This window comes from Gigantopelta aegis, chromosome 4, assembly GCF_016097555.1.
Source record: "Gigantopelta aegis isolate Gae_Host chromosome 4, Gae_host_genome, whole genome shotgun sequence".
Classification (NCBI taxonomy): domain Eukaryota; kingdom Metazoa; phylum Mollusca; class Gastropoda; order Neomphalida; family Peltospiridae; genus Gigantopelta; species Gigantopelta aegis.
This window is the reverse complement of record NC_054702.1, coordinates 17,316,675-17,341,871: the sequence shown is the minus strand read 5'-3', so window position 1 is coordinate 17,341,871 and position 25,197 is coordinate 17,316,675. Positions and strand designations below refer to the sequence as shown.

Here is a 25,197-nt window from a genome sequence, read left to right as displayed (position 1 = left end):
TGTGGCTCTTCTCCACCCCACCCCAATTGCTTAGTACCATGTAATTCTCAACATAGTACATGTACATGTGTAGGTGTGTGTGGCTCTTCTCCACCCCACCCCAATTGCTTAGTACCATGTAATTCTCAACATAGTACATGTACATGTGTAGGTGTGTGTGGCTCTTCTCCACCCCACCCCAATTGCTAAGTACCATGTAATTCTCAACATAGTACATGTACATGTGTAGGTGTGTGTGGCTCTTCTCCACCCCACCCCAATTGCTTAGTACCATGTAATTCTCAACATAGTACATGTACATGTGTAGGTGTGTGTGGCTCTTCTCCACCCCACCCCAATTGCTTAGTACCATGTAATTCTCAACATAGTACATGTACATGTGTAGGTGTGTGTGGCTCTTCTCCACCCCACCCCAATTGCTTAGTACCATGTAATTCTCAACATAGTACATGTACATGTGTAGGTGTGTGTGGCTCTTCTCCACCCCACCCCAATTGCTTAGTACCATGTAATTCTCAACATAGTACATGTACATGTGTAGGTGTGTGTGGCTCTTCTCCACCCCACCCCAATTGCTTAGTACCATGTAATTCTCAACATAGTACATGTACGTGTAGGTGTGTGTGGCTCTTCTCCACCCCACCCCAATTGCTTGGTACTATGTAATTTTCTTGCACACCCAATGGTGAGAACATTATTTGTTATACATGATATACACTAATAACACACATGTACTATTTAGATTTAAAGACGTACAACTGGCTGCATCTAGGCAATGACCCAGTCACCATAACCAATACCATCCAATGAAAAAAGTTCTATAAAAATTGACTACACTGTGAAATACAAGTTAACCTGAAACTGATTACTCTGATGAACAAGTTCACTAGAAGCAAAAAAGGCTGTAAATAGGTAAAACATTCAAATTTATTATAAACTTGGGTTTTGTAGATCTTTAATAATAAATAAAATACTACATTTGTGTCTATTAGATACCATTTAAAGGTTTCTGCCAGAGGGTAAAAACGGGATCGCGACATGCCCCCAAAATTTAGCAGATTTTTTTTTTAAAGTTAACCTTTTGACAAAATTAATTACTCTTTATCATTACTGTATGATTTTTTAAACCCTAATCCTAAACTTGATCCATTTTTTTTTTCTGGGAGAGGCTCCTCATACCCCGTTAACTGTGGTCACATTCAATTCATTAGTGCCATACCCAACAATTTCTTTCTGGCAGAAACACTGCATTTATCTTAAAACTTGTTTAACATTGTATCCAGCTCATTTTTGCTCATTAAATTAAGTTTTAAAACAACTTGTAAGATATATGGTATTTAACGGTCACTCATGTAGTATTCTCTCTGTCTTGTGTTAAAAGTTTATAGAATAGCTGATGTATTTTTTGTGCTGTGGTGTCATTAAACATTCACTCATTCTGAGTCCTCCAAAATGCCATCCCTTACAAATTACACATATGTGTATTAGTTTAATTGTGTGGTGACCTTGTAGTACTGCTAAAAGAAAATTGAATAATATTTTTAAAAAACCAAAAAAACCAATTATCAATTATAATTGTTAATGCCATTTATTATCAGCAGATGATGTAAACATATACATGTGTATAGAATAAAACTATTAAATACAAGACCTGCCTTCTGCTATTTAAATTCTAGAAATCACATAGAAAGGGTGGGATGTCCCTAATCACATGGCATGTTCCAAGATCCCGCCTATTTAATGTGTTTTAGGCCATTATAAAATCTAAGGTTTCATCTCCACCTATTCCTGGGTTTTTTTTACTTTGCCAAATTATTTTAAAAAAATATTTTTGCTCAATGTGCTATAAAAAATATTTCACCCAAACCCCCATTAAAATATATAGATGTATAATAAATATATATATCACATTTAATTTATAACAACTTCCTAAATTTTGAATTCCTGAACCAATATACATGCTAGATGAAGTTACAATACCCCTCCAGAATGTAGTTTTTTTTATCAGTAATAAATACAGAATCATCTTTTCTACTTCTACCAAATAATTGTGTAACAGCTGCCACATATTATATATTATACAAATTATGTTTTTAGAATAAAATATGAAAACAAAACAAAAAATTAACCAGAACATTTTTTACACCAATATGGTCTATATACAATTCCAACTGTATGTATATGGAAGCATATTTACAGCATAATATATTATTACTATTATTAAAAAGGGTAGTTCAAACCTCTAGTATCAACAATATTAAAACAACATATATTATAGAAAAGTCTCCTAAACCACAATGTTCTTCAAAACAACCTTTACCACATCCAGTTATATTAATTAAATACACCAAAATTAATTAATATTAATTCCATAAATGTTTGATAATAAAATACATGCATTATGAATTTGAAATGTTTTACAGGAGCTATTCTTAACAAAACATTGTTTTCTCCAACTTGCCATTTCTCAGTATTTTTGGCCTAGACACTTTGTATTCATGTTTGTAGGCCTACCAAAGGAACAACATATTTTAAGATTCAAAAATGAACTATAGGCCTACCAAAGGAACAACATATTTTAAGATTCAAAAATGAACTATAGGCCTAACAAAGGAACAACATATTTTAAGATTCAAAAATGAACTATAGGCCTACCAAAGGAACATATTTTAAGATTCAAAAATGAACTATAGGCCTACCAAAGGAACATATTTTAAAATTCAAAAATGAACTATAGGCCTACCAAAGGAACATATTTTAAAATTCAAAAATGAACTATAGGCCTACCAAAGGAACATATTTTAAGATTCAAAAATGAACTATAGGCCTACCAAAGGAACATATTTTAAAATTCAAAAATGAACTATAGGCCTACCAAAGGAACATATTTTAAAATTCAAAAATGAACTATAGGCCTACCAAAGGAACATATTTTAAGATTCAAAAATGAACTATAGGCCTACCAAAGGAACATATTTTAAGATTCAAAAATTAACTATAGGCCTACCGAAGGAACATATTTTAAGATTCAAAAATGAACTATCAAAGGACAACTTACCTGTTCATACTATTTTATCCTGCAACCACCGTTTCTATTGACAGAATATGATGACGGATAAAGCAAAGTCATATCCTGCTATTAGCCAAAGTCATATGAGCATGGGCGGATCCAGGAAATATTTTTAGGGGGGGACCAAAAAAGAAGGGCACATTGACTCGTCAAAAGGGCACCTTACTACAAGTTTTGATATTTACAATTAATATGAATTCCTACAGTTCTACGTCATAATATACTAGCAATAATGAAGTAAATTGGCGTCACTCGCGTTAGAACCTCAATGGGGCCCCATTGAGACTCAATAACACAGACACATATCTGCAAGCTTGCGCATGTACACGAAAATCTTGATTTCATTTATCTACAATATAATTATTGTTTACTTAAAAAAAAAAAAATTCTACAAACAAAAAGGGCACTTGGACATTTTGAGGGCACTTGAACAATTTTTGGGGGGGACGCGTCCCCCTGGTCCCCCCCCTTGGATCCGCCCATGTATGAGTGACATCACATGCATTGCTACATTACAAAATAACTCATTTGACCTCTACATCATACATTGTGGCTAAAATAACAGTAATAATAGCTTTTCCTCTGAATTTTTATGGTCTGCAGGATAAAGATAACTAGTTAATGACGTTGGATATCTGCTTTATCCTGTTAAGACCGAATGAGAAATTCCACTCGGCAGAGCCTCACAGAATTTTCCATCCTTACCTTCAAAGGATAAAGCAGATATCCTACGTCATTAACTAGTTATTCTCTATACAATATACACACGCAATGATGGATAAACTTAGTTTTTAAGATTAAAGTATACTGAACTCCACAAAAAACAAACCACCCAATTTTCAGTTGTTAATTTGTTAATAAGTGTTGGGTTGCTGTAAAATACAATAACCCTAACCCTTGTACACAATTTTGGGGTTATTTATTACCTACCAGATTACATTCAGTTATACAAAATCGGATAAATGTATTATTATTTCTTCTCGTATCATTTTGACAACTACAAATCTGACTGGTGCTTTTTCAGTGGAGTTCAGTATACTAAATCATCAATACATAGAACCTCATTAGTCTGCCTTTTAATTTACCGGTACATTGAAAAATAGACTGGTTTTGGATTTTTAAAAACAACATTTCAATCCCTGCAAGTAATGCATACTAACCTCGTCCGGCTTTTATGAAAATTGCAATCGAATACAGTTTTAATTATTTCATACATAGTGTACAGTTGAGAAGTATATGTATTCACAATAATACACACTATAAATATTTCATAACTTTTAATAGCATAAAATATTGCTTTGTTATAAATTTGTAAATGCAATATGTGTTAATATTCCTGTTAATTAACTGCAACTTAAAAGCCATTATAAAATAAGTACATCCGTAACAAGAACAATGGTTATAAAATATGTAACGGTAACCAATCTTGGTCCTTAAGTAAAAGAAACCGGGCTAAAATGTATATAAAAATCCCACATTGAGTTAAAATTTAAACTTGCACACCAGTCACCAAAAATGACAATTTTTTAAAAATGAAAAACATAATAGTATATACACGGTAAATATTAATATGAAAACAATTTTTTATACTTGTTGGGTGTAAACAGTGTTTGGAATGTCCAAGCAAATCTGCTGAATATATAATCCAAACACTACATCTGGGCCTATTCCACGAAGCAATCTTAGTGCCAAGGTCACCTTAAATGCATATGGTAATTATGCACTTACGGTAATCTTAGTGCTAAGATTGCTTCGTAGAATGGAGCCCTGGTTCATATTTGAATCTTATGTCAAATTACTCTCCAAATAGTTACTTAACTATCAAATAATGAAACAAAAAATGTATTGCATTCTGAGTAATCCTTACTACATGTATTATGCATTTGAGTCTGCATTTCAATCAAATCTGTCACATTTGAATACAATTTAAAAAACAAAGAAATCCTATTGTTTTAAACTGAATTTGATTTATCATAGTTAATTATCTACTATACAAAAAATCCTAGATATTTATACCGCCTGAGAGTAAAGAAGTGTTTAATGCAATGTTTACATGACTAGATCACTTTAAAGCAATTCTATAATATTTATTAAATGATAACCTGACTAGATTTTCAATTGTATATGTGTTTACATTGTTAGTTTAAATACAGTATAGGCCTATGGAAATAAAAGTTTTATGCTGTGGTAAATATACAAAAAACTTACATACCTGTTTACAAATGTAAAGTGTAAAAAGTGTTTTTGATGTGATAAATTCAACATCCTACAAATAATAATGTTATGAATCCTAACAAAAATTTTTTCCCATAAACTATTGAATCTAACAATGTCAAAATATAAAATCAACTGTAAATAAGTAGAATGTGCAGTATACCAGTATACTGATATATTATGATTCAAAAGGCAAACAATAAGTATTCTGAGAGACATAAATAACGCAATGGATATAAGAAAAAATATTTTGAATACATATTGTGTTTTTATGCCTCTCAGTATACTATGTGTATAGATAAAAACTAGTTCAGTTAAAATTGTACACATGAGCATTTGATGTAAACACTTGTTAATATAAACTTAGGCAGAGGTGTGAAGTTACAAAATTCTTTTCAATTACATATAGCTTTCTTCCATCCGATTGGAACCAGATCCCACTAGTCTACAATCAGTTATAGACTATACTATTTACTAGTCTAGAATCAGATATAGACTATACTATTTACTAGTCTACAATCAGTTATAGACTATACTATTTACTAGTCTACAATCAGTTATAGACTATACTATTTACTAGTCTACAATCAGTTATAGACTATACTATTTACTAGTCTACAATCAGATATAGACTATACTATTTACTAGTCTAGAATCAGATATAGACTATACTATTTACTAGTCTACAATCAGTTATAGACTATACTATTTACTAGTCTAGAATCAGATATAGACTATACTATTTACTGGTCTACAATCAGTTATAGACTATACTATTTACTAGTCTAGAATCAGATATAGACTATACTATTTACTGGTCTACAATCAGTTATAGACTATACTATTTACTAGTCTAGAATCAGATATAGACTATACTATTTACTGGTCTACAATCAGTTATAGACTATACTATTTACTAGTCTAGAATCAGATATAGACTATACTATTTACTAGTCTACAATCAGTTATAGACTATACTATTTACTAGTCTAGAATCAGATATAGACTATACTATTTACTGGTCTACAATCAGTTATAGACTATACTATTTACTAGTCTAGAATCAGATATAGACTATACTATTTACTAGTCTACAATCAGTTATAGACTATACTATTTACTAGTCTAGAATCAGATATAGACTATACTATTTACTAGTCTACAATCAGTTATAGACTATACTATTTACTAGTCTAGAATCAGATATAGACTATACTATTTACTAGTCTACAATCAGTTATAGACTATACTATTTACTAGTCTAGAATCAGATATAGACTATACTATTTACTGGTCTACAATCAGTTATAGACTATACTATTTACTAGTCTAGAATCAGATATAGACTATACTATTTACTGGTCTACAATCAGTTATAGACTATACTATTTACTAGTCTAGAATCAGATATAGACTATACTATTTACTAGTCTACAATCAGTTATAGACTATAATATTTACTAGTCTACAATCATAGACTATAATATTTACTAGTCTACAATCAGTTATAGACTATAGACTCAGATTGAACTCACTTCTGTTTTAACCCAACTAGTTTTTATGTACCTAATTATAACAATGTAAAATAAAGATTGAAAATCACCTTATCCTTGACATAGCCAAAATATATGTACAAAAAACACAATTGCCAACTTACAATCAAACCTGTTGAAGCAGCCACCTTTACTAAGCAGATAGTACTTTTGGGTTGCATACCACTAAATAAAATCCCACAGATGACAATAGTAACACATAAGACAAAAATTGCTAGATCTTCTTCTTTCAACAAATTACAACACAACAGTAATTTTAAACCCTGTTTGCTATGACTTAAGTTGAGTGATCATTTAATGCCGTCAGTTTTCCAAATATAATTTTAATTCACTGCCTTCCCTGTTTACTTCAGTTTAGAAATGGCATCTTCAAGCAGTCCCAGATCACCTAAAATAGACAAGAATGAATCATTTTCATTTTAAAAGTTGATTAAAACTTAATACAAATGTTTACCCATAAATATGGTTTTATAAGCTAGGTATTTTCTTTTAAAGCATTTTAAAGAAAAAACCAGATTTGTTATACTTACTTAGAAAAAACATCTCAAGTTTTAAAAATACAGCTTATACTTCTCACTGGAAATATGTAGTAAAAAAAAAAAAATAGTGCAGTGATTTTATACTAAATTTGTCACTGTTAAATGTCAATAAATTCACAAAACATAATGATGTCCCATTTGATGTAATAGCATCATTTTCTGAGGTTTATAGAAGGATAACATTCAGTTGTTTAGTGACATCGATCAATCAGAATAGAGTAAATTGTATGACAGTTGCAAGTTAGTAATTATAAATTATACAATATTTCTGACCTCTTATGGCTTTGGTCAAGTTGATGACTTGTTCCTTGCTGTTGATGACTTCCACACTCTGAGTGTAGGCATTGTACCACGCAGTGAATGGGCGAGGAATAGTCTGTGCAAACAATCTGTTAAAAATAAACAGAATACACACATTTAGCTGTATAATACAAAAAGAAAGTATAACAAAAAATATGACAGAATTTTACATTTCATTGCAGTAAGTGTAATATTTAGGTAACAACAAATTCTCTATATAAACTTGAAGTTGCTATTTGGTGTCGATGTTAATTCAACACTGGTTTATGTAGATCTCCATGTTATTGTTTCTTGTACAAAGGTTCATCTTTACGAGTATGCTACTGTTTTTGTCATATTGATGTGCAATATATAATATATAAGTAGAACAGAAAACCCCAACTGATATTCAAATGACGTGACACAAAACTACCTACTCAAGTTTCTCTTTAGCATCTTCAAAACTGTTAGCCACATAGTAGACTGGTTGGTACGATGTAATTGGGTATTCCTTGACACAGGTCATCGCTGGATCAAACGGAAGTTTCTCTGGCTTGTCGGTCAAGCAGTACTGTACAAATAGAAACACAAAATTAACATAGAATTCCACAGAATCAAAATGTCTTGCCTACTATAAACTAGTTTGGTTTTAAAAAATAATAATAAAAAAAATTGTGATATAAAATTCAAAATTAATCTAGTTCTTTAAAAAAAAAAAAAAAAAAAAAAAATTAAATTGATTTTTTTAATGTTCTTATTGTTCACAGTTGCAACTTTGACCCAAGTTTCATACACTCATATCACTGAATGCACCAAAAGATATTTTTACATTATTACAATAAAATTTATTCTTTTTCATCATTTATGAAGTCCCCATATAATATATAAACATAGTTATCTAGAATATAATGCCCAATGCCGTTTTAACAGTTTCACATGCTTCTGATTGCTTCTCCTTTCTTGATTTGTACTGCTGAATGCCGTTTTTTTACTTAGTCGATGCTGCATTTCATCAGGATCTTTTAATGCTCAAGTCAAGTCAACTACCATACAAACATTGTGCTAAATACTATTATTGCATACAGACATGAATTCCATTAATTCAACTGTAATTAACATAGATGGGGCTATATACATGGCAGCCGTGTATATAGCCTCGGCTAATGAAGGCTGGCTATCTACACAGGAATCATAAGGCCACTATACACCCAATCTAAACTTTCCCATGCCTAGCAGGGGTTACATCTAGTGAAGAATGTACGTACTTTAAGTTCTCCAAAAGAGGACAGAAGACCAGCTCCATATGCCTTGAGTTGTCCCTCTTGACGACACAGCCCAAACTCCACGGTGAACCAGTACAACTGTAAATTGAAATGTAAAATGAGAATCGGTTCCCTATTGCAATGAAATGTTTGGTGATTAAAGAAACTACAATCTGGATTCACCATTAAAAGGCACATGGTCCTTGAAGAAAAATATTGTAAAATATAATACAAGTTAATGGTATTAATAGAGCCAATACAACCTGCCTGGGTCTATTACAGCCTCCTGGGGCTATTACAGCCTCCTGGGGCTATTACAGCCTGCCGGGGCTATTACAACAGTCCTTGGACTGACACCAAGGCCAATATGAAAATAATAATATTAATAAAATGATATATTATATAAAAGTATATTCAGTAAACTAACAGTAGCAAGTTTATGGATGTATTCTTCTGGTGCACCAAGACTTGCAAGTCCAATTTCCTGTGAGAACTGTGCAAAAGGTGGATCAGCAAACAAGGGAACGTGGCCCAGCAATTCATGGCAGACATCACTGAAACAATGAGCAAATAAACACAAAATGACATCGGTGCCTGAAGTAACGTTACTACAACAATGATGCAATATTCCTATCAGAACTTTGAAGAGTCAGTTCTAACAGCTTTAAGTGGAGATCGGAATCAAAAGGATATTAAGCTGTAACATCAGATCTCATTCAGTTAGATTAGTTAAGCTCAATGTTACTATGGGTTTTTTCCCTTTACTTAAAAGGCCTATTATATTTTTGCTCTATAGTACTTTTTTAAGTAAACAATTTAAAAGACTTTCATGACACAAAATGATTGTAGAACAACCATTGCCATCAGGACTGTAACTGCTTACTATATTTCATAGGAAATAGCTTACTATTGTCTAAAATTATATTGAAAATGTACAGTATATTTGAGATACTTGCATGTTTAATGGAGATTACATGCAACATGGATTATTAAGGGAGATAACTCATTTACTATGCATTCCACAATTATGTTGATACAAATTCTGTGAAAATTAAATGTAAGAAAACTACACTACAGTAAGAAAATGCATCTTTAAAAAAGGTCCATTAATTAAAAAACAAATGGTTTTTAATTTTTTCTGAGCCCAGTAAAATTTCCTGAATTGGAATTGAATTCTCTGAAAATTAAACTTGTCAGAAAGTCAAAATACAATAGTTATGAAAAATATCCATGAATAAAAGAAACTTACGGTTCTGGGGTGTACATGGGTTTGGAGCCGTGTCGAATGTACTGAGTTGAGTGGAACACACGGAAAGCTAGGCCAGCAAGGAAGTCACGCGATGACAGCAAACCTGCCACAGGTCTCAGAGTGAAGCCAGTGCAGTCTGTTAAAAAATAATACAATCTGTTTGTAAAAATATACACTGATTCTGTTTACCAAAATCTAAAACCACAAGAAGAAGAAGGAAATGTTTTATTTAACAACGCACTCAACACATTTTATTTATGGTTGTATGGCGTCAGACATATGGTTAAGGACCACACAGATATTGAGAGATGAAACCTGCTGTTGCCACTTCATGGGCTACTCTTTTTCAATTAGCAACAAGGGATCTTTTTCAGTGTAATTTTATTCTGAGCAATCAAAAACATCATCCTGGTACTTGAATAAAACAAATCATTTATTTGGACAAGTGAAAATATTGGTGGACAAGTAATTTCTAGATGTATTTGCCCGGTGGACTAATGAAAAAAAATTCTTGTTTCTATCACTAGTACATACCACAGTCTTTGATATACCAGTCATGGTGCACTGGCTGGAATGAGAATTAGCCCAATGGGCAAAACCACAAGAAGACAAAATGCTAGTTAGGTAACATGAATGGGCAAACAGAAATTTTTAAATGTGTTTACTTTGATGATGAACTTTTGCATTTCATGAATTAATTAATGTTTAATGAACATCAACTAGTGGGAGTCAAGCACAGGTAAGTACTGTACATGAAAAAGTGTTGATCAATTCAATATGAAAAATCTAAAGTTAAGTTAAAACACAGTGAAAAGAGCTGTGCAAAATTATAAATATTACAGATATGTAAATTAAAATTTGGAATAAAATTCTGTATCTCTAAAATATTTTAACAAGTGTAGTATATATTATGGCTCATCTTTAATTTATTGAAGGCAAAGAACAGCAAACAAGAAAATAAATGGCCAAAAAGGGGATTCATGTAAATACTGAACCTAGCTAATGACACACTTGATGTCAAAGTAATATTGTTGAACTAAGATAACTTGCCTTTAAGAAAGTCGGAAATATCTTGTAGCTGTGGAATGTTGTCGGCACGGTAACCACAGTTGTCAATGAGAATGGGGAACACATGGTTGAATTCCCGACAGGCGTGAGTCTTGTACAGCTTTGTCAGTTCCGTAAATATTGTCCCCCTGAAGAAACAAAGAAGTATGGGAGTGGTGTCCAAACGTGTTCAGTGGATGAAGACTGTTCTGCATAATTATCATTAGAAAAATTGTTAAAAATAATTATAATCCAAATATTTGATTCATCTGTTATGTACAGCCCTGCCATGTACACCGTAAACTTTTTCTTCTTCTAATTTTCTTGTCCAAATTATCACAACAAACAGATTATGATTAATGATTAAACAGCATGTAAAGTATTAATATACAAACATTGCTTTCAAATGAATAATTTCAGTTTAAAAAGGCCAGTTATCGGATAACTTTTAGCTGGAGAACAAAAGATAAAAATTTAAACTAGTCTCATAAGCATTACTGATGCCATTACCACTGAAAAAGTAATACATGTACCTGTATCACCTGTTTGTAACTAATGTTGTAGATGAGACAAAAACTAGATACAGTGAAACCTGTCTAAACTGGACACTGAACAAACTGGAATCCTGTCAAAACCAGCCAAGTTTCATGGTCCCAAATTTTCAAAATTATAAAGTACGACCCTCTAAACACTGGCTCCTGTCTAAATGGGATAATTATTAGATCCCCAGTGTGATCCGGTTTAAACCGGTTTCACTATACATGTATTTCTATGCTAGGAAATGGACTACATACATACCAAGTCTTTTTCTCATCTTCAGTGTATTCAACTCTAGGAATTGCTGTACCACTGAAATGATTAAAAAAGGACAACAAAATAAACCCACATATTTCTATTCAGTTGTAAAACATATGTTACATACATCATTAGTAAGTATTGTATTTGTAAATGACCAAGTATTAGAGTGATTTTCTGAATGAGAAAAAACCATGGATGAAGGAATATCAAGACAGTTTAAAAACCCAGATATCAGTAACTCATTTATGTTTTCATTAAAGACAGCCAATGCCATGAATTCATTAATGATTTCAAATTCTTTAAATTGCAGGACTAGTGTCTATGGGAAAGCACATATAAAAGATCCCTTGCTGTTTGACATCCAATACTTGTTGATTAATTAATCACTGTGCAGGGGGGGGGGGGTTGAGGGTTCAAACCCTCTGCTCAAGTGAGCATGACTTAACCCCCCCCCCCACCATAAACTTTGCTTGCCAGTCTGGACTCCCCTGTTAAAATTTCAGCTGTGCTCTAGTGGTGTCGTTATACAAAATAACTTCAACTTTCAATTTTCTCCAATGGTCTCAACTTACTGTTTGTAATGAAAAGCTATATCAGCAAACTCCTTTCTCCTTGCTCTGTACACTGGGTCTGTAAAACCCTGAAATAATGAGTTACATGTAGTTAAACAGACACTGTTAGCTAACTGATGCCATATAACCGTAAATAAAATGTGTTGAGTGTGTCGGTAAATAAAACATTTCCTGTTAGCTAAAGGATAACAAGCATTATGGGAGTACTGCTAAAGAAGTGTGTCCACTACTGGGCTAAACAAATTTCATATCCCATAAGTTCAAGGACCATAACTCTTGTCAAACAACAGTACCGGTGAGGTACATGATACACCCGTTATTTGTATCACAGTGACCTAGTAATTGTATGTGACACACCACCATCCCAAGTTGTTCCTACATGTGAGGTTTGATGGTCCTGTATGCAAGATATGGTTTGGACAAGGATTTACTGTTATATGCAGTAGATTGTGAAAAGTAGGTCACAGTGGCCTAGTAATATTATGTGACATACTGCCATCCCAAGTTGTGAGGTTTGATGGTCCTGTATACATCTGTACGCAAGATATGGTCCGGACAAGGATTTAATGTTATGTGCAGTAAACCGTGAAAAGTAAGTCACAGTGACCTAGTAATAGTATGCGACATACTGCCATCCCAAGTTGTTCCTACATGTGAGGTTTGGTGGTCCTGTATGCATCTGCATGCAAGATATGGTCCGGACAAGAAAAAGTTAACAGACGTATGGACGGACGGACAATGCCATACCATAATATGACCCATCATAGACGGGCGTATAAAAATGAGTAAATCGCCATGAAAATCAAACCTGATCAATTCTGTAATTCTAAATGGTAAAACAATACACAATAATTTCAGTGCTATATTTTGAAGCATTGTGAAAAAAATCTATGTCGGACAACAGACAGACAGATGAACAAACGGAGACAAAACTTATAGTCCCATTCTAATGACAAACCAGTTATCATAGTCAAGGCCATATCTCTTTACAATGCAGAGTAAAAATTATGTTTATAGACTAAGTTTTAAGTTTATGCAAACAAAAACTACTTGAAACAGTGATGATACCAGTTAAACAGTTATTCTCAAGCCAGTATTTTGATAGAGTGAAAAGATTTGCCCAGAATCAGCCAATAACATGGTGAAAATATAGGATATATATATATATATATATATATATATATATATTTCTACGATTTTAACTGTACTATGGGGCACTGAACACATATATGAAGGTGTGCGTAATATGAAAAAATAGATATGTACGAAAGAAAAGGTGACTGTTTAGCGACACTTCAGCACATTTTAAACCACATATATTTAGTCTATTATTATGTGGTTATTTTGGCACTGTCGAGAAAGAGAGAAAAAACTGCTGGAAATGGCTACTCCTACTGATAAAACACCAGTACAGTATGCACTTTCAGATAGACAGGACAGCACATACCATTACCTTTCAATCATTAATTCTATCATTTGACATTTACCAAATGTTTGACATCCAATAGCCAATGATTAATAAATCAATGTGCTCTAGTGGTGTCATTAAACAAAACAAACTTTTAACTTTCTATCATTTGATGTGTTTATAACCACTAAAGGTTTAATCATGTCTATCCTGGACATGCCCTTTGAGTGCCCCGGGAAATGTGTCCAAAAACAGGCCATTGCCTTTGATATAATCTATCAGTTGTAAGGTACTGGGCCCCGTTCCATGAAGTGATCTTAGCCCTAAGATCAACTTAAGTGCATAGGGTAGCTATGCACTTAAGGTAATCTTAGGGCTAAGATCGCTTCATGGAACGGGGCCCTGGACCCCATTTTACGATGTGATTTTAGCACTAAAATTATAAGGGGAGAAAAAACAAGTCTATAGAAGGCAATCGATCCTGCCACCCATCGTACCTCAGGTGAGCACTCTACTAACAGCTATTAAAGCCCACCCCAAAAATATACCAGTATGTGAAGTAAATAATACAATTGTCAAAAGGATTTAGTATAACACATGCCAGTTAATAATTTTGACACATATATAAAAGAGTTTTCTCAGCAACTTTAAAAGCCTTTAAAAGCCTTGCTACAAAGAGGTTGTAAATCTCACTAAGTGACAATAGCAAGTTTTGTGGCATGTGCTTGATCTGTTATAAAATAATAAAAACTATTATAATTTTTTGGTCAATATGTTACTGAACAAAAAATTTCATGTCTTAAGATGTGGAATACAATGAAATGCTTATTTATTTATTTATTATTTATTTGTTGATTGATTTATTTATTATTTGCCTTACCTACATGTATAATTGCCAATTCAAGATGGCCACTCATTCTACAGTTTAAAGTTTAAAAATTACATATTAATTACTGGTAACAATTTTTAGACAGCCTTAATGTCATCATTATCAATATCATCATCATCATCATTATCATCACCATCACCATCATAATCACCATCATCACCATCATCATCATTATCATCACAATTATCAATCATTATGTTAAAGATATTATCACAATTTACAGTTATACCGGATGATTTGCATCAAGTTCTGATCCATAGCTCAAGATCTGATTAGCAAATCTGTCCAGTTCATTGATCTTCCTCGGAAACCAGGGAACTGAAATTAATATTTGAAATGAAAAATTATAATTAATAAAAAGAAGATTAATAAAGTATCAAAGAACATTTTAATTAAATTCAATTATCTTAAATTAAATACCTTGAAATAAATAGCTTATCTATAAATAATAAAAATAAAAAATAAAAAAAATATTCATGACAGTTTGGTCAAGTGGGATGATGGGAAACCATATACATGTGTTCCAGTAGCTACAAAATTAATTTGTTTTCTTTTTTCTTTTTTTCTTTTATCTTTCTTAAGGGTTATATCCTGAGTTTGATTCCAATGTAAAATATTTCCAACTAACTGAGTGTATTTCATGACAAAAATTACATACCGGTATTTAATACATTTTCTTGTTTAGCATATCAGTCTGTAAATAATAAATGTTTGTATAAACACAGTGGTTTTTCATTCTAATGTTTAGAGCGGCCCAAACCAGATTTTACTTTCCAATAATTTTGTATAGACAAAACATGTACTATGAAGTAAAATTAAAACTGACTGTAATATTAGAAAATTACCACAAATTCACTGGATATACAGACACCAGTACTCTAAACAAGAAAATGTATTTAATACATAATTTTAGTTGCCTACATGTAAAAAGACTGTTAGCTGGAAACATCTTACAATGGCTGCAAACTCAGGACAGTCCCTTTAAATCAAATACAGGGAAAACTGCAGAAGACTCACTTCGCATAAAATAATCATTACAGTACCTCCCACTGCCCCGATGTAATCAATTCTGGAATGGCCCTGACATACTAATATATGCTTGTCATTCTATTAGACAATTTTAAAAAGAAAGCTAATAAAATATCATGGAATATTTATGTTAAATGAACTGAAATTCCTCAGAACAGTTTACATAATGTTAAATCATATTTATTGCTTACAAATATATTAACTGCATATCCAAAATAAAATTGTAGTGTCAAATATTACTCTGTGTGTGTGTGTATGCACGTGCATGCGTGTGTGTATGCACGTGTGTAGACTCACTTGGGTATATTTAAGTATTAGCTTACATATTCCCCTCCCAAATGGTTTTCACAGCCATATATCATAACATATCCAAATAACAGAAACTAATCTATTCAAATCATCTTACCTAGAATATTTCTAAAACAATATTCATTATAATTAGAAAATAACAATAAATACATTAAAAATCAATTATCTTTAATTGGTTCAAAAATAATCAATGATCAAGAACAAACTTTAATGCCATAAAAAACAATCAATTTTGTATTTTTACAGTAAAATACATTGTTTTATTACCAACATCACAAGAACATCACATTAATAATGTGTAACACTTAATATTCCAAGCAAACTATTAGAAATAAATGACATGAAATGTCAAAATATGTTAGTCAGGACTCACAATGGCAAAAACTATGAACCAAACAAAATTAAATATATAAGAGGTAATAATCCAAGAAAGATATTATAAATAAATGAAATCAAAGGATATATAAAAAACCCTCTTTAATCTTCACTGTTCATTTTGCTACATATTATGAAACTGAGTTGTATGAGCACAACATATGCCTTGTACATTTGTATATAGGCCTATTGTATAGTTTACATTGTTATGTAGTATCCTTTGATTCATAGACATGTATTCAGGAGAGAATAGTTATGTACTAACTGAATTACCCTTTTTAAATAAAGTATTATTATTATTAAATGTAAACAATTATAGGGTTCACAATGGCAAAAGCTATTTTGTGTTACTATAAATATCAGCTTGAAGATAACTGGGCTACTAGCATAGAACGAATTGAGTAAAAATGTAATATTTTAAGCAAGAAATTATCACAAAATGACATGAAATGTCAAAAAAGTATAAGCTTATAGGTGTTGAACCTAGTTTGCATAAAATCAATTTTGTACTAATACAACCAGCAAGATGACCAGGTCCCGTGCTTTTAAAACATTTAATCTAGACTCAAGACTCTAAATGAGTGTGACATTTTAATATCACAACAACACCACACATTTCATATGTGTGATCTCATATGTGTGATGTTATTAAAGATTTGAATCTATAGACTCTAAAATTTTATAAAAATTGGCCCTGGACACATGTTGGATTTTTCAAAATTGATGATTTATGCAAATATCATGAAGTTAATATTTAAAAAGCTTGCAATAGCCAAAAATATTACACTGCCATCAAGAACTAGTCAAACGCTTTAAGACTGGAAAGCATAAGCTGAAAGCTGTGATTTTGTTTTTCCCTACAAGCTGCTCTATCCCAGACAGCCTGCTGCTGGTGGCAAGTGATGAAACTCAGTCTCTTCAAACTGGTCCACTGTCATCTTTATTATATTTAAACCACCAATCAGTTTACAATCACCGTAAGCGTTCAAGATGATAAGGCATTTAAAATATACAACATTACATAATAAAATTTATTTTTTAAAAAAAGGAAGAGAAAAAAAGAGAACATTTTCAGGAATAATTTTATTTATAATATTGATAAACTGTAACATTAAAAAAACATCCTGGCAGCCATGATTGCTCACTGATGGTTAGAAACTGGTGTTGATTCTCTGTTGTGGCATTTCTGGGATTTCTGACTAAAATTACAGATGGACTAACATACAGATGCTATCTGGGATAGTAGTGCAGATGAAAATGGAACCAAAATATGAGTTTTAATGTAAGTAATGAAATGACACCCTTCTCTTCTAATTTTAATTTAGCAGGATGTAGCTTAGAAGCAAAGCGCTTGTCCGAGGTGCTAAGGGTCATAGGATCAACTGCTCTCAATGGATTTAGGATTTTTCCTATACTAACTAGTACATCAAATGTGATACCTCAATGGAGTTACTAATTTCCCCATCCCAACCAGTTTCCCACACCAGGGCTGTGTTCAGCCAGACGGAGCAGTAAAACGTCCTCTAGACTGGTTTATGTGCTTTACGTTAAACCAAATGGCAATGTAGGGAACCAATCAAATAGTTTGCAAACATTAGCAAACGTTCGCTGGCTGAACTTAGGGCTGGTACATCAAAGGTGATGGTATGTATTGTCCTGTCTGTGGAAAAGTGCCTATAAAAGATCCTTTGCTGCATTTTAGTAGAAATCACTTATGTAGCAGCTGTATTTGCTGATAAAAGTGTTGAACTAATCATGTTAGACAGCCATAGTTGAAAATATGTTGGGATGTTGTTAAACAAATATTTCTTGTCTTTCTTTTCCACCATGACAGGCTTCAAGCTTGCAAAATCATGATGGCAATGGTTAGTAAGCACACGATCACTCAATAACACCAATATTTTATATTTTATCAGATGGAGGTAGAAAGGGATGGAGCAAGAGATGAATGAATGAATAATGAGATAACGTGAAAATGGTGGATTAATATTTAAGCAACTGATTTGTGAAATGTTTTGGCAGTATGTTTTTCTAACATATAAATGAATTGGCAAGATTTATATTTGGACTATGTGTCATGTGTTAGTCATGAACACATGAAGTACTGAACTGTTACTAACCTTTGATACCATGTCCAATATTTAGGCAACATCCTGGTTACACAATACAAACAAATATAAGCTACAGTCATGCAAATCAAGAACAAAATCATGCAAAATAAATTTCTAAAAATACTAACTCATAAGCTGACATTGGGAAAGAGGGGGGTCAGGTCAGATGGAAAGATATAAAGCAATATGAAGATTTTGTTTAATTGTGACTCTGCAAGTACAAGCACACTATCCTGGGCATTCACATCAGTCCTCCGGGCTGGCCATCCAAGATGGAAGTTATTGGTCACTTCATAGTGATTAGAGAGGTTTAATGAATTAGCTGTACACTTCCCAATCAAGACACTAAAACACTCTGGCTTGGAGTCAGTACCAGGATGCAAATGGTATCTGCTGACACCAGTTAATTTGAAACTTGATAGCCAGCAATATGTCAAACAAGTTTAAAATGAACAGCTGTTCATTGGGATAGCATTAATGTCAATTTTTGTAATAAAGTATAAATAGGGAACAATATTTCAAAATTATAAAAAACTGGAATTCGGTTCACTTGACTTTTTCCTAGGTAACCGATTGTTCAGTTACGTGAATTATTATCTCAAAATTACATTCAAATTTGTTATCTTCTAAATTTTGAAATTTTAGAATGTGTAGTGCAGTTCACTATGCATCCAAATGACAGTATCTGCAAATTTTAATTTCAGAATAGATAATTATTCACCATGTACTGACACATGAACTGAACAATGGTTCGGGTGAAATATTGTGCCCCGCATAAGGCCGATACATTTATTAAAATATAATACAAAGACGTAGTATTACAAATGCATTTTAGCATTAAAAAGCTAATATGACCAGTATATGTTACATACATAACTATTTCATCACAACTGTTAGTGCTCTGTATTTAAAATATATTAAGTTAAAACTTTAAGGGCCAAATTTACGAAGCCTGTTTTTCTTAAACACGTGATTAAGCATTGGAAATATATGTAGTTACACATGTGTACAAGTCATAAACAGGCTGCGTAAATTCAGCCCTTATAATCAAAGCATAGCACTGTGCACTGCACATAAGTCTATACTTTCACACGCCAGGCATTCCAATTAAGAGACTGATCCCCCTTAGTTGATAGATCCATCTGGAGAATGTTGTCTGCTCCATGGTGAATGAAATTATATTTTCTCTTTGGAGAAGAGGACATTCTTCATTATTGGTAAGTATTGCTGTTTTATTTGACCAATGTTGCACATAAAAAAATTTAAAAATTGTTATTTCCAAAACACTATTTTTCTTTCTTTTTTTATGTCAATCATGAATTATAGTGAAAAAATCATTAGTGGAGGCTGGGGTGGAATACAGAGAATGGAAAAAACAAACATCACCCTGACTACTATTAGTCTACTTGAGCTAACAGACATGATAGCACATACCATAACTATTGGCACACGAAATCATGAAACACTGGAACAGAAAAAAATCCAAATGAATCTATCCACTGATGGGGATCAATCCTACAACCCTTCATTTATCAGGTGAATGATCTACTACAGACCTATATCCCCACTCCCCTGATGTGTGTGGAGGCTTACCTTCATCAGTCTTGTCACTTGGGTTTCTTGACAAAACTGTGAGCTCGTCGGTTTTGAGTTTGAGTTCCTCAATTGCTTCCTTCAGCCCTCCCTTGGTGTCATCGCACGACACATAAAACTCATGCAGGGACAGGTTCTCCTTGGAGGGGCGAGATTCTATGTGGTGCAGATTCACATGGTGGTTCTGAAAACAGACATTCTTAAACATTACATACTGTCGCTTTTGTGGTAGTCGTTATTTAAACTGTGTTATTTAAGGGATGCTCGCGCAAGGCTTTTGGACTGGTATGCATATTCAACGATATATAATGCACATTATTGCATAATATCAACAAATATAATCATATAGTTAATTAATAAAACAGTTAAATGTGACCCCTATTATATATAACAGTTACAGCTATTTTGTACCATCCCAGTGAATACGCCCTCTGGCGAACCAGTGGTTACGTAATACTTAACGTGTCACGTCAGGAATTAGTTTTAGAACCGAGGAATCAAAATGTACCTGATTTTTGCACATGCATCGCAATGTTCTGTAATAATGTCCATCCCAGTAAGCCAGCAATAAGTATATATTATTTTTCAATACAAAATAAACCGCCATTGTCTGTAACTGTATTATGTGTTGTCCATAAATTAACCCACATACTGAAATAATAATCGGAATATTTTCTTAGTTAATTGGTATTTTCTTTCCGTGGCCTGTACCTGTGGTTCCTGATTGGCAGGTGTATATTTAGACCAGTCAATGTATTTAGACACACTAAAAATATGTGTCTCTTTTCTTAAGATCACAGGGTATTGTGTGACATTATCAGCCATCCTGCTTTATTACTGTAAATAATTCAGTAAACCCTTGATTAAGTAGACTTTCCCATCTAAAATCACAAAACTGACCAATTACGTAGTCTCAAAGAAAAGAAAATTAACACTTGGGTATCATTAGGATCATTTTTACTCCAACATACTCTACCAATAGGCCTAATAATATGCATTTTTTCTTTGGATTTTTAAGAGAGAAAAAAACTATAACTCCATTTCATTCTGGGGGCAGGACATGGCCCAGTGGTAAAGCGTTCGCTTGATGCGCAGTCGGTCTAGGATCGATCCCCGTTGGTGGACCCATTGGGCTATTTCTTGTTCCAGTCAGTGCTCCACAACTGGTATAACAAAGGCCGTGGTATGTACTATCCTGTCTGTGGGATGGTGCATATAAAAGATCTCTTGCTGCTAATTGAAAAAAGTAGCCCATGAAGTGGCGACAGCGGGTTTCCTCTCTCAATATCTGTGTGTCCGTAACCATATGTCTGAGGCCATATAACTGTAAATAAAATGTGTTGGGTGCATCGTTAAATAAAACATTTCCATTTCATTCTATTGATGCAAACTGAAATATATTCAGTTAAATAGTTTATTATACTATAAAGTCTAAATGTTGTTTTACAAGTCAGGTTGATGAAAGCGAAGCGCCTTGTCATAAATTAGAGTGTTTGTTTACACTGTGCATATAGGAGTTGGTCAGAGCTGACATCACTTTGCCCCAAGCTATAGCACCAGACACCACAAGAATTAAACAAAATGGCTGCCCCCAGTTAGCAGGAATAATCACGTTTTTTTATTAACTCTAAAATTATGCGTTTTTCATTTGTTAAAGTGTCGGTATGTGTTGGTGGTCCGGGTATGCATTTTTCCATCTTGTTTGAGTTGACTGTCCCTTTAAGGGCCGTAATAGTGGTTCAAGCGAAATTAAGAAATTACATTCTGTGATTTTTGTGGTATTCGTTATTTAACTGTTATTAAGGGTCATAATAGTGGTTGAACTAAACAAAAGTGAAATTAACTAATTACATTCCATGGGTTTTGTGGTATTCATTATTTAAACTGTGTTCTTAATGTTCATAATAGTAGTTCAACTAAAATAAAGTGAAATTAAAAAATTACATTCTGTGGGTTTTGTGATATTCATTATTTTAGGGTCATAACAGTGGTTCAACTGAAAGTAAAAATTTACATTATGTAGATTTTTGTGGTATTCATTATTTAACTGTGTTATTAAGGGTCATAATAGTGGTTGAACTAAAATTAAGTCAAATTGACTAATTACATTCCGTGGTTTTGTGGTATTCATTATTTAAACTGTTTTATTACGGGTTATAATAGTGTTTCAACTAAAATTAAGAATTTACATTCTGTGGGTGGTATTCTTTTTTAACTGTTATTAAGCGTCATAACAGTGGCTAATCAGAAATAATCGAAGTGAAATGTTTTAAAAAGGATTGTAAAATGGATTAAATTTTGAATTTGTTTTGCTGACTGATTTAAAATCCATCTCCTTGCATCATGATCCATTGGTTTTGTTGATTACTGATTTAAAGTTAATTAATCCATTTATCTATATATTAATAAATGCATCCAATCACCCATTCATCCATCTAATTATCCATCTATCAAATCCATCCAGTTATCACATTCACCATATGCACTTACTCAATTTTGGAACTGGATTCAATGTTCATCCAATCATCCGTCCATCCATTCATCCATCCATCCGTCCCTCCCTCCCTCCCTCCATCCACATTTACCATATGCACGTACTCAGTTATGGAACTGGATACAAGGTCAAGTGTGTTATTGCCTTGTTTTCAAACAAACTCTTATATGTGTCATGTGCAACAAACACATGGTATTTTTTTTTTATCGACTGGCAACCAAATGAATGAACTTATCACACTCTAACAGAGCATAGGTCATTACTGATACATTTCCACCTGACATGACAAAAATACAAATACATATAATAATGCAGATAAATTTGGAAATAATCCCTAGCTGATATGCAAAACAACTGACAATGGTTGAACACAAACATTATAAGTTATCAACCTTTAAGCCAGAGTATCATCTCATTTGATTATTATATATTTATTTCCACTTGGTAGCATACAAAGAAAGAAAGAAACAAATTAACAGCCTTCTAAATGACTGTTTTATTTAAATAGTAGGCCACATATTTTTTATTTTAAGTTTTACAGGCTAATTCTTACACAAAACAATGTCATGAATTGGAATAAAAATAAAATAAAATTAAAATACCAAGAAATAAAATTTTAAAAAAAATTAACCACCAAGAAATTACAATGTTAGATAATATGAGTTAAAATAATTTATATATTATATGAATTGAAATAATTTATATATTATATAACAAGTTATTTACATGTATGTCACATATATAAAAATGTGTTTATCTAGTGAAAACAGTATCCAAAGAATGCTAACTTTTAAAATTTTGTATTTAATAGGTGTAGTTGATAAATTGATGGTATCAGCTGCAATAAAAAAGGGCAACTTTTTCAAATTTATTTTTATTCTAAATTTAAAACTTCATGTCGGCAGGCCTGCAAAACGTAGAATAAAAAATGACTGGCCTATAAAAATCAATTTACTTTGACATCATTGAAAACATAACCGTAAATAAAATGTGTTGAGTGCATCATTAAATAAAACATTTCCTTCCTTCCTTCATTGAAAACAAAAAGCTTCTGCATGTAATGGGAAATGATTGTATGATACCTTAAGATATCTCACCAGTACTGAACTTCATTAAACTTCAGTATACAGACAACACACTACATAATATGGCATTTAGTTCTAGATGCACGAATCAACCATGTTTTTACACTATAATACACTCCCCCACCCCCTCCCCCCCTCTTTTCAATATTGCATAATCTAACAGTCAGATCACGTGATTTCAACAAAATAAGACAAAGAAAAGGGGCACTCTTTCCATTGGAACTACATGTACAGTGAATCCCCTCTAAACCGGACACCCTCAGGACCAAGTAAAATGTCCAGTTTTAAGAGGTATCCAGTTTAGTGAGGTTAAGTTCTTTTCTGATTTTTAAAAAAGGACTGTGAAAAATGTCCAGTTTTGAGGGAATTCCAGTTTACAGAGGGTCTGGTTTTGAGAGGTTTCACTGTAAACTCATCACATACAGGCCACTCACTGAACCGTAGTATGATCCCTCAAAACTTGGACTGATTTACTATGGTTTGTCTGTACTGGCAGAGTAAAAACATCTGTTATGTAATGTAACACTACTACAGATTACAGATAAATTAAAAAAATAACTGTTGAGAGTCCATGGCCTGGTTATTACCAAACAGATATTAACCCACATTTAACTTGATGAGGCAACCAGTGTTAAACTTGTGAACTTATACTGAAACTACTTTTATTATCTTTTATTATCTCGTGATGGGTGACCTAAAATAAAAATAAATTGTTTTTGTAGGTAAACAACATGACAATAAGCATGCACAGCAGATATATCTACACCAGTACACATCTAATTAGAGATAAATAATCCACACCAAAGAATGTTACCATGACAACAATACATGGGTACAGCACATACTTTGTAATTGTGAGAACAAAACAAACAATATACAAGTAAAGAGGAATGCAGTCAGTTGGAAATGAGGTGAAAACATCGCTACAGAACTGTTAGTTGTGGACATGGAGACAAGTGATGGATGGATGGAAGGATGGATGGATCAATGGATGGATGGATGGATATATGAATAGATGGATGGATGGATGGATGAATGGATGGATGAAAGAATGGAAGAATGGATAGATGGAAGGAAGAAAGGAAGGAAGGAAGGAAGGAAGGAAGGAAGGAAGGAAGGAAGGAAGGAAGGATGGATGGATGGATGGATGGATCTATCAATAGATGATCTATGGATGAATAATTGAATGGATGAATTCCTTGAATGGATCAATGGCTGGACTAATCTATAAATAATGGAATGGATGGATAGATAAAGTTTAAATCAATGAGAAACAAAATCCATAAATTGAGTGATGGATTTTAAATCAGTTAGCAATACC

The 25,197-nt window shown here is 32.7% G+C and overlaps 1 protein-coding gene across 3 annotated transcripts in view; it reads right to left on the bottom strand.

Annotated features, from left to right (window-relative positions):
• Positions 1–4,332: 4,332 nt before the first annotated feature.
• LOC121372754 (protein henna-like) overlaps positions 4,333–25,197 on the bottom strand; it is a 34,638-nt gene continuing 13,773 nt past the window's right edge. For 2 of the 3 annotated variants that reach the window (XM_041499245.1, XM_041499247.1), the window contains exons 3-14: positions 20,298–20,481; positions 18,714–18,746; positions 15,110–15,198; positions 12,584–12,651; positions 12,012–12,062; positions 11,217–11,362; positions 10,167–10,302; positions 9,345–9,471; positions 8,921–9,016; positions 8,093–8,226; positions 7,650–7,765; positions 4,333–7,225 (exon numbers count right to left, since the gene is read on the bottom strand). In XM_041499245.1, the coding sequence (XP_041355179.1) occupies positions 7,182–7,225; positions 7,650–7,765; positions 8,093–8,226; positions 8,921–9,016; positions 9,345–9,471; positions 10,167–10,302; positions 11,217–11,362; positions 12,012–12,062; positions 12,584–12,651; positions 15,110–15,198; positions 18,714–18,746; positions 20,298–20,481 (1,224 nt within the window). In that variant the 3' untranslated portion in view covers positions 4,333–7,181. The remainder of the gene's footprint in view (positions 7,226–7,649; positions 7,766–8,092; positions 8,227–8,920; positions 9,017–9,344; positions 9,472–10,166; positions 10,303–11,216; positions 11,363–12,011; positions 12,063–12,583; positions 12,652–15,109; positions 15,199–18,713; positions 18,747–20,297; positions 20,482–25,197) is intronic. The other variant, XM_041499246.1, reaches the window with a different exon arrangement.